General features: G+C 46.8%; 1 protein-coding gene across 2 annotated transcripts; it reads right to left on the minus strand.

Moving 5' to 3' along the window:
• Positions 1–2,240: 2,240 nt before the first annotated feature.
• Positions 2,241–4,762, minus strand: LOC115294429 (transmembrane emp24 domain-containing protein 9-like). Of its 2 annotated transcripts, none has more exons than XM_029942309.1 (5): positions 4,494–4,762; positions 4,022–4,122; positions 3,565–3,690; positions 2,913–3,023; positions 2,241–2,734 (listed from the first exon to the last, which is right to left on the minus strand). In XM_029942309.1, the coding sequence occupies exons 1-5, from the start codon at positions 4,621–4,623 to the stop codon at positions 2,585–2,587; spliced, it is 618 nt and encodes a 205-aa protein (XP_029798169.1). In that variant the 5' UTR covers positions 4,624–4,762; the 3' UTR covers positions 2,241–2,584. The 2 variants fall into 2 exon arrangements, with proteins under 2 accessions (XP_029798169.1, XP_029798168.1); XM_029942308.1 differs by having other exon boundaries at positions 2,877–3,023; positions 4,494–4,760.
• Positions 4,763–11,112: the final 6,350 nt, after the last annotated feature.

Genomic DNA, 11,112 nt, shown 5'->3' on the forward strand with positions numbered 1-11,112 from the left:
GAACTGAAGATAGTTGGGTGTTGTGAGAAGACTCCGGATTTTCGCTCTAGGCCGAAGTTGGGCTGCTGCAGGGCTAGGGGCCCCTCTCAGCCTCTTCTGACCGCTGCGTGGCTCCGCCAAGCCACTGACCTTCCCCGAGCCGGCTCCCTGGGCTGTGAAATGGAAACTCCCCTACCTTACAGGTGTGGTTGGTGCCTTAATTGTGGTGCTGGCGGTCAACGAACTTTGTCCACTCTGATGCTGTGACGTCCAGACTTTAGGGTTTCACAGGACAGAGTGCTTTCCCAAACGAAGGAGCAACTTTTAGTTTCGACAGATAAGGATATTAAAACAAATCTTTAGTTGTCCCCTTTCGTCTAAAAATGGAGTCACACCAAAAGAGCTGAAAGGGCAGAAGCTCTGAATGAAAGCCCTTTCCAGGAGCAGTCACATCCCAGCCTCTTCTCAGACTCTTCACCCTTGCCAGATAAGCTTTTTTTAATTATTCTTTTTTTTAATTTTAGAGAGAGCATCCCTGCAAAAGTGGGTATGGGGCAGAGAGAGAATCTTAAGCAGGGTCCACACTCAACATGGTGCCAGTGGCAGGGCTTGATCCCATGACCCTGGGATTATGACCTGAGCAGAAATCAAGAACCCGATGTTCAGTCAACTGAGCTACCCAGGCTTTTAGCAACTGCTGCTGGGCAGCTCTGGACCTTCCTTTTAGTGTTTTGGGTGCCTAAGGTTCAGTTTGCTAACTTTTAGGCATGGAGAGCCTAAGCCCTGTTTCCTTCCAGCCCCGTCCTCCCTGGAACACTCTCGCTGACGCCTCTTCTCTGTAGGTAGGTCAGGTTGGCCAGGCAGTATGGCTATGAATGCAGGTTCACTTTTACCTCCCATACCCCCAGCGAACACCAGGTCTGTCCTGTGGTCTGTCTTAGAGTTGGGATTACGATACCTTGGCCTTCTTTCAGTTTTCCCGAATTGCCATATTCTTCTTTGTCTTCCGACTTCTGTAGGTGCTATTCCCTCTGGCGAGAACCCACTTCCCCCAGCTAACTTGTCATGAATGGTATTCTGAAAACAGCGTTCCCTGACCATCTAGCCTAGGCTAGAGCTCCAGTCACGTCAATCTTAGCACATAGCCTTCTCCTCTGAGGCATGCATCACCCTTAGCTGTTGTGCAAGCCCGGCCTCATTTGGTGTCAGACCAGAGGGTCCATGTGCAAGAGTGTGCCTTTCTGGATCACTCTGCTTCTCCTGTGGCAGAGAGCAGAGCACCCTCCACATACACACACATACGCACCAGCTTGAAGTAAGGGCAGTGACCCTATGATCACACACCCTGGTTACCCTCAAGTGGTGCCCCCAGCCTTCAGTTCAGTCCACTCACACTTTCCATAGGCCAGTCATGATCACACCCATAAATGGGCAACATCTCCAACGCTTGCAGTTCCCTCAGGAGTATCCTAGGGGAGGCTGTGTCTGTCCCAGGGGCCAAGTTCCCCCGCCTAATGGGGAGTCTCCCTTTATTGACATCCTTGGCATTGATGATTTGGACTTGATTTTGCCGAGGGTGCCAACCAGTGAGCTTTCTTATGACAGAAAATGTCAGATGCGCATGAGCACTGCCTATGTTCCAACAGAGCAACCAGCAGAGGGCTGGGTAAAATGTGGCCTAGATCAGGCAGATGCCGTAGGTACACACATGCCTGGTTATCTATACCTGGGTGTGCAGGTGAAGGCTGAGTTACAGGTGATGCTGAATATGATGGAAACAATTACTTGGATCTTGTTTAAGAAGGAGGAGGGAAGGAAGAAAACAAAAAGAAAGAGAAAGGAAGGAAGAAAGAGAGGAAGGAAGGAGGGAGGGAAGAAGGAAAGAAAAAAGAAAGAAAGAATCTCCTGAAAAAAATTAACCAGTGACATCACAAAGAGGGGCACCTCTATTTGCTATTTTTCAGCGAATCTCTCTTTGGAAGAACCCAGCAGTCCAGGTGACCAGAATGGCACATGAAACTGACCCTATTCCAGGAAGAGGCAGAGGATCCCCACAAGCACTCTGGTTACCCATAAGATGGACCCAAATTGGCCTTTTCTGGAAAGGACTCCAAAGTTGGTAAGGCTTTAGGAGTACAACCTTCCTTCACCGCATCCATTTTGGGGTCAGCCCCCACCAGTGCACGCGGGGCCTCACACACCTGTTAATATCTGGTTAGAAACAAAACACCGGAATGAATTGCAGAGTAGGAGGCAATAAATGTTAAGGTCAGAGAGATTGACGTTTATAATGCACTCTTCATTCTCCATCTTGGGATAGTTCATCCATCTGGTTTAGCCTGGGGGTGGGGGCACCCTCACCCTCCTCAGCAGCACAGAGCGACAAAGAATCCTTCGGATCCCCGACCATGCGTCTAGTAGGAAACCCATCCTTTCCCATGTGCTGGCTGAGAAACCAGTTCAAAGAGGTCTTCTTTCCCCCTGCCAGTAAGCAAGGAAGCCCTCCGGGGTTGGGGGGTTGGGAGCCAGGAAATAGACCAGGCCAGGCCACTTCTCATCAGTGAACAGAAGGGGCATGAATTGGGGCTGGGTTTCTGGGGCCCACCTACACCAGCTTCTTGGCTTTAAAGAAACTCTTGAGGTGCTGCATCTGCCAGACGCCTGTGGCCACAAGGATGAGGGTCTGCAGAATGGACCACCACAGCACCCGCTGGTTGGTGCTCTCGCTGGTCTGCCGGAAGCGCTCCTCCCGCCACTGTGGGAGGAAAGAAGGGAGAAGATGCACGTCTGGCAATGAATTGCACGCCCCCTCCTCTGGGGGAAGAGCCAGAGGCACTACTTCCCAGGAGGTGACACATCGCCTGTCCCACCTGGGCCAACCCCACCCAGCCCCTCACCCTCTGGTATTCCTGCTCCTTCTGGATCAACTCCACCTGCTCCACAAGCTGCTGGATGCGCAGATGCAGCTGGGTCAGCTTGTCCTTGGCTGCAAACTCCGCATAATCGCTGGTGTGTTCACCCAACTGCATGTCCAAGTGAATGGCCTGGAACGGGGGAACCAAGGGTGGGAGTCGGGAGCTTAGCTCCATGAACCTGCTGGAAATCTAGCTCCTGCATCCCAACCTGGGCCTGACACTTCCTCACACACAGACTTGGTGACTGGCCTTGCTCTGGGTGTCCAAGCACCAGATCAGGACTGGCTTGTGTGGAGTTGTATATTCCAAACACCACGGAGAGGGATAACATGTGGGGGGAAATAGGAGCAGGACTCTGAGGCATTTACTAGAAGTCCTGTATTGGGAGATGACAATAGAGAGGCCTGAAGCAATCAGCAGAACAGCTCTGAATATCACATTAGGAAGCTCGGTCTGTATCTTCAGGATGGCAGGGAGCCAAGGGAGGATTTTAAGTCACAGTATCTCCGTCCCAAGGTCCCCTTTTATCCTCAAGGTCTGTTCTTCATATGCTTACTTCATGAGAAGTCCCAGCCCTACTCAACAGGCACCACCCACTGTACCCTTTTCACTCTGGAGGCAGAGAAATTGAACCCCTGCGGACCGTGGCCCTCCCACCTGCCACACTCACCAGCTTGCCATCGTAGAAGAGGGCGAACCGGATGGATTCAAGGTGGAGGCAGATCTGGTGCTCTCCTGGAGACTGGGAGGTGAAGGTGAAGCTTCCCTGAGGACCGTACTGCCGGGCCAGAAGGTTCTAGAGGAAGCAGCCTCCAGTGAGCACAGAGAAGATAGCCTTACACCTGCTTCCAGGAGAATTGTGGGAGTATCCCAGGTCTACATCTCCACAGACCAGACGGGACGGTATGAAAGAAATGGCATCAGTTTGGCGGGAAAGTCTCAGATCCCAAGCATTGCCAATACAGAATACAGTTTGCAAAGAGCATGGCCCTCCTTGAGCTATCTTGCCTGTGAGGAGACAGATCCTCCTGTGAGAAATGAAGGACTAGAGAGGGCTCAGCATTGACACTGGTGGGTCTCGTTGTGGGGTGGGGTGGAGGGCTGCAAGGAGTTAAGGCCTGCCTCACCTTGTTCTCGGGGTCCTTCACAAACACGAACAAATTGATCCACTGCGGGGAGGGCTGGTACTTTTCCATCGCAGGGTCGTATAGCTCGGTCTTGTAGTTACCTAACGGAGCGGCAAGGGAGTTGCAATCCCATCCATACCCATGATGGAGCCTCAGTGGTCAGGGGAGGAACAGGAATATCTTCAGTCTGAGGAGCCTGACCACGTCCCTCGGCCTCCCCTCCCCTCCCCTCCCCACTTCTCTGCCATCATTCCAATCTGGTTCAGATTTGCCTCCTAGGCGCCCCCCATCCCTGGCACAGGCAAGAGAGAGGATGCCTTGGCCAGACTGCTGTCCGCCCGTTTACTCCGAGCCCACTCCCGGCAGGGGAGGGAAGGTGCAGGCCTGAGCTGGTGCCATGGTGCCCATTTCCCTCCCCAATCAGGACTCTGGGCGCAGGGAGGGCAAGACCAGGACGGGCCGAGGCGCGCACCTATGACCACGGTACCATCGGGGATCTCCTGGATGAAGCACTTCTCCTCCAGCTCGCGGACCTCGAGGTAGAACGCGCCCCCGTGGCCCATCAGCGCCAACAGTTGCCCCAGCAGCAGCGGCAGGGCCATGCCGGGTGCCCGCGCTCTGCCCCATCCCCGCCCGGGGCCAGCGCCGGGCCCAGCTCCTCGCGCCCCGCAAGCCCCCGCCACTTTCCCGGGCGAGTCCTCCCGTCTCCGCGCGGAGCCTGCGGAGACTGCGAACCCGCGCACGGACTACAACTCCCGGGAGTCCTCGCGCGGCCCCGCCCCCGGCGCGTTCCCGCCGACCCACGCTGCTGAGGGGCCACGCGAGACCCCCACGCAACCTGGGCAGCGCTCGGCAGCGCTTGCCGCCGCGGGGCATCTCTTAATCCCCGGAGAAACCCGAGAAGGCATCACTGTTGTTAGCCCATCTTGCTGATTGGGGTCACAGTCTCAGGGGAGGGGGCTTACCGTCTGCAACACTCAGGGCAGCCACCCCAGATGTGTGCTGAAATGATGGGGATAATGGGACATTTATGACCTGGGTTTCCACCTGGAAGACCTTAGGATCGATAAGCGGAGAGGGGGTGACATGGTGACATGCTGAAGCAGCAATTCAGGAAAGAGAGAGGGAAATGTCGCGGTTTTCCTGGAAGGGGTAGATTTGACAAAAGCCTCGAAGTATGATTAAAATCTCCCTGAGCAGCGAGGGACAAGAACGATTTAGATGGGGGACCTAGGACTGCCCAGCAGCCAGTAGACCAGTTAAGGAACTAGGGGAAGAAAAGTTACAGGAACTTTGAGGGTGAAGGTGCCAGGCCACTTGATTAGGGGAGCCCGTTATTCAGTGTACTCCCCTCTGCACCAGGGACCAGGAAGAGGTTGTGGGTGAGCCTGGAGGGGAGAGAAGGTAGCAGAAAAGCCACTGGGAAAAGATAGCAGTACACGACCAAAAGGGGTGGGAGAGTGTAGCCAACATGACAAAATGGTAACCCAGAAAAAACAAATCTAGAGAATTCCAAAGCTCACAATGCCCTATGCGAATAGTGTAAACCGAAATATGTCACTAGAAAGATGTAGCTCAACCCAGGTACCTACCTAGTGCCTGGTGGTAAGAGATGCTTGTTAGTTTATTCAGCAACATGTGGTGGTGGTGGTGGTGATGATGATGATGATGATGATCCTTTTTGTTTTAATGAGTTTTTTTTTGAGAGGGGTGCCTGGGGGGCTCAATCGGTTAAGTGTTTGACTTCAGCTCAGGTCCTGATCTCCCAGTTAATGAGTTCAAGCCTCATGTTCCACTCGGTACTAACAGCTCAGTCTGGAGCCTGCTTCAGATTCTGTCTTTCTTTTTCTCTGCCCCTCTCCTGCTCTCGCTCACTCGCTTGCTCTCTCGCTCTCTCTCTCTCTCTCTCTCTCTCTCTCTCTCTCACACACACACACACACACACACACACACACACACACACACAAATAAGTAAACATTAAAAGAAGTTTTTTAATAAGTTGTTTTGGGGGAAATCAGGTGAGGGAGAAAGGAGAAAGAATCTTAAGCAGACTCCACACCCAGCACAGAGCCCATGGGGCTCAATCTCATGACTGTGAGATCATGACCTGAGCAGAAATGAAGTCAAACACTTAACTGACTGAGCCATACAAGTGCCCCTTTAAATAAGATTTTACTTATTTAAGTTATGTCAACACCCAACATGGGGCACAAACTCGCAACCATGAGATCAAAAGTCACATTGTCTCCCAACCGAGCCAGTCAGGTGTCGCGATGATCATCTTTTTTGTTCTTTTATGCCAGGCACTGTTGCAATCACTTTTTTAATTGATTCTTTTATGTTTTATTTATTTTTGAGAGAGAATAAGTGGGGAGGGGGCAGAGAAAGGGAGAAAGAGAATCAGCAGCGGGCTCTGCACTAACAGCAGCAATCCTGATGTGGGGCTCGAACTCATGAACCATGAGTTCATGACCTGAGCTGAAGTTGGATACTCAAGTAACCAAGCCACCCAGGTGTCCCTGTAGTCACTCTTTAAATGAACTGATATTTTAAAAATTATTAGGCAGACTCTAATGCTGTTCCAGTTTAATAGGTAGGGAGGGAAACAGCGACAAAGTTGAGTAAAAACTTGTCCAAGATCACCCAGTTGATAACTGGCAAGCATTTGCTGACACAAACTTGGTCCAGGTGTTATGAGACATGTTGAAAATGAATTAGACCTATCATCTGCCTTCTAAGAGCCCACTGAAAGAAAAGGAGCAATTACAACACAGTGTTTTAAGATTGATAGTATGTTTTAGTTACCAGGAACTGTCCCTTCATTTTGATGGTGTGGCTCATTGATAATCCTCAGGGAGTGGTTTTTATTTCTTCACTGGGAATGATTATTAAACAAAAATGACAGATTCAGATGTTAATAACAGTCACGCTTTAGGAAGGCCAAATAAAAGCTGAAAAGCATCTATTGAATTTGGGAACTAGTTGTCTACCGGGGGATGTAGCTACCGCTGGTAGCAAAGACGAAAAACAGAACACAGGTTTGGGAGGCGGAGGTGCTGTCCTTGGTCCTGAATCATGATTGCTCTATGGACCAGTACTACTACCACCACTTGAAGTAAAGCACTGGCTTTGTTTTGTTTCTAATAAAATTTGCAATCCCTCACAAGCCAATACCCTTATAAAATACAATTTAAAAATTAAACTAATCATGTGCTTGGATATCACATCAATATTAAACTTGTCTTAAGTTTCAAAAATTCAATTTCTGTACTTAACTATAACAAACATGGTCTAGTACCAGCCTCCACACCACACTGAGTAACCACTCCTGTGTGGAAGTAGCTCATTGGTAAGACTACCCACAGGAATTCCCCCAAAGGGTAATATGTGGAAAATTCTTTCAGCAACATGAATGTAAGGAGATACTGCACCAGGGAGCTTTCAAAGCCCAGAATCCAGGCGTTAAGAAGGGGGAATATGACTGTCCAAGTAGCAAAGGTGTTTTGTTAAAAATAGAACAACCTATTTCTGACTGATGACAAGGATAGGAACATAAGAGCAGTGAACCCACCAGTCTGTGATTCTTCCACTTGACAAAGATCTCATTCCATAATTGTTCCCAAGACCATTGAACCTGGGTGCCTTTTGTGAGATTTAAAGAAGATACTGGGGTGCTACATCTACTTTCTCCCTCTATGGTTCACCCAAGACCTCAGAATTTGATGGTTTTTTTAAGGAAGAGATTTATTTGAAGACATATTACAGCATATAAAACTACATAAAGACTTAATTCCCACTCAAGCACTGATATAGATTTGATATAATTCATAATTCAAAAAACTTTTTAAATTTTATTTTATTTATTTTGAGAGAGAAGGACAGAGGGCATCCCAAGTAGGCTCCACACTGTCAGCTCAGAGCCTGACATGGGGCTCGACCCCATGAACTGTGAGATCATGACCTGAGCCAAAATCAAGAGGCAGATGCTTAACCGACTGAACCACCCAGGTGTCCTTCTCACAACTCTTATTTAACACTGTTTCAGAAGATGTGCAAGAAGAAGTAACTTCAAGAAGGCTAAGTGGGGGGGGGGGGCGGGGAAGCCTTGCAGATGGGAAAAAAAGAAATAAAACTGTCCCTATTTGTAGATGACATGATTATTCATATAGAAGAGTCTAAAAAATCCATAGACTTCCTAAAACTAATAAATGAATTCAGCAAGTTTGTATGATATAAGAGTAACATGTACAAATCAACCACATAAGGAATAAGGAAGCCAAATAATAAGAAAATATATAAGGAATATATAAGGAAACCAAAATTTAAAACACAACATGATTTATAGTCAATTCAAAGAACTTAAAATACTCAGATGGAATCTTAACCAAATATGCATAAAATCTGTGTGCTGAAAATTAAAAAATTCTGATGAAGAAAAAATCAAAGTAGACCCAAATAAGTGCAGACATATCATGTTCATAGATCAGAACACTCAACATAGTAAATATGGCAATTCTTTCCAAACTAATACTCAAATTTAGCACAATTCTTGTCAAAGTCCGAGCAGGAGTTGTTGTTTTTTTTAAGACATAAACAAGATTATTCTAAAACTTGCATGGAGAGGCAAAGGAACCAGCATAACTAAAACATTCGTGAAGAAGAATAAAGCAGCAGAAATTAGTCAACATGATTTCAAGACATTGTATGTATTCAAGAAATCAAAACTATAGGGGTACCTGGGTCACTCAGTTGGTTTATCGTCCAACTCTTGATTTTGGCTCAGGTCATGATTCCACAATTTGTGGGAGGAAGCCACTGGGCTCTGTGCTGACTATGGATCCTGCTTGGGACTCTCTCACTCTCTGCCCCTCCCCTCCTCTTTGTTCTCTCTCTCTCTCAAAATAAATAAGTAAAAAAAAAATCCTGCACCAAAGTAGTACATTTGTTACAATCAATGAACCTACACTGACACATCATTTTCACCCAAAATCCATAGTTTACATTGGGAGTTGCTCTCAGCATTTTAAATTCTATAGGTTTGGACATGTATCTACCATTATGGTGTCACACAGAATTGTTTCATTGCCTCAAGAATACTCTGCCTATTCATCCCTCCTCCTCGTTTCCTGGCAACCACTGATCTTTCGACTGTGTTGATATTTTGCCTTTTCTAAAATGTTGTATTGTTGGAATCCTACAGTAACAACTTTTTTTGGATTGGTTTCTTTCACTTAGCAATATGCATGTAAGTTTGTCCATTTCTTTTCATGGCTTGATAGTCCATTTCTTTTGGGGGCTGAATAATATTGTACTGTCTGTAGGTACCACAGCTTATTTGTACACTCACTTACTGAAGGACATCTTGGTTGCTTTCAAGTTTTGGCAATTATAAATAAAGCTGCTACAAACATTTGTGTGCAAGATTTTGTGTGGGGGCACCTGAGTGGCTCAGTAGGTTAAGCATCCGACTTTGGCTCAGGTCATGATCTCACAGTTCATGAGTTCGACCCCCGTGTCAGGCTCTGTGCTGACAGCTAGCTCAGAGCCTGGAGCCTGTCTTTGGATTCTGTATCTCCCTCTCTCTCTGACCCTCCCCTGCTCTCGCTCTCTCTCTCAAAAATAAATAAACCATTAAAAATTTTTAAAAAGATTTTGTGGGGACATAAGTTTTCAATTTATCTGGGTAAATGCCAAGGACCACAATTGCTGGATTACATGGTAAGAGTATGTTTAGTTTTGTAAGAAACTACCAAACTGTTATCCAAAATGGCTGTACCATTTTGCATTTTCACCAGCAATGAATAAGAGTTCCTGTTGCACCATAACCTTGCCAGCATTTGGTAGTGTCGGTGTTTGGATTTTCATCATTCTAATAGGTGCTGGTGGTATCTCACTGTTTCAATTTGAATTTTCCTAATGACATATGATGATAACCATGTTTTCACATGCTTTTTATTGCCATATAAATCTTCTTTGCTGAACAGTCTTTTCAGATCTTTGTCCATTTCAGATCTTTTGTTCATTTTCTTATGGCTGAGTTTTAAGAGTTCTTTGTATATTTTGTTGTTTTTCTTCTGTTCTTTGTATATGTTGGATAACAATTATTCTGATGTACATCGTTTGCAGAGATTTTCTCCCAATTTATGGCTTTGCTTCTCATTCTCTTGAAGATAGCCTTTTATTTTTTTAAATAGTCAATTGTTTTTGAGAGAGGGAGACAGAGCGTGAGCTGAGAAGGGGAAGAGAGAGAGGGAGACACAGAATCTGAAACAGACTCCAGGATCTGAGTTGTCAGGGCAGAGCCCAATATGGGGCTCAAATTCACAAACCATAAGGTCATGAACTGAGCTGAAGTTGGACACTTAACCGACTGAGCCACCCAGGCACTCTTTGAAGATGGGCTTTTCCACAAGCAATACTATAGCTATTTGCCATCCTTTCACACACACACACACACACACACACACACACACACACACACACACATGCACGAACACACAAGACTTGACTTATACCTCACACCTTATTCAAAAATGAACCCAAACTAAAATATAGATTTAAATATAAAGTATAAAACTATAAAACATTTATTTTTTAATTTTTTAATGTTTATTTTTGAGAGACAGACAAAGTGTGAGCAGGAGAAGGACAGAGAGAGAGAGAGAAAGAGAGACAGAATCTGAAGCAGTCTTTAGGCTCTGAACTGTCAGCACAGAACCTGAAGCAGGGCTCAAACCCACAAACTGCAAAATCATGACCTGAGCTGAAGTCACACGCTTAACTGACTGAGCATCCAGGCACCCCAAAACTATAAAACTTTTAGAATGAGAGGCGCCTGAGTGGCTCAATCAATTGAATCTCTGACCCTTAATTTTGCCTCAGGTCATGAGCTCACAGTTCGTGAGTTTGAGCTCCACCTCGGGCTCTGCTCTGACAATGTGGAGCCCGCTTAGAATTCTCTCTCTCTTTCTCTCTCTCTCTCTTCTTCTCTCTCAATCTCTCTCTCTTTGCCCCTCCCATGCTTGCTTTCTCTCTCAATGAAGTAAGTAAATAAACCTTAAAGAGATTTTTTTATGTTTATTTATTTTGA

The sequence above is a fragment of the Suricata suricatta genome, chromosome 6, assembly GCF_006229205.1.
Source record: "Suricata suricatta isolate VVHF042 chromosome 6, meerkat_22Aug2017_6uvM2_HiC, whole genome shotgun sequence".
NCBI classification, from domain to species: domain Eukaryota; kingdom Metazoa; phylum Chordata; class Mammalia; order Carnivora; family Herpestidae; genus Suricata; species Suricata suricatta.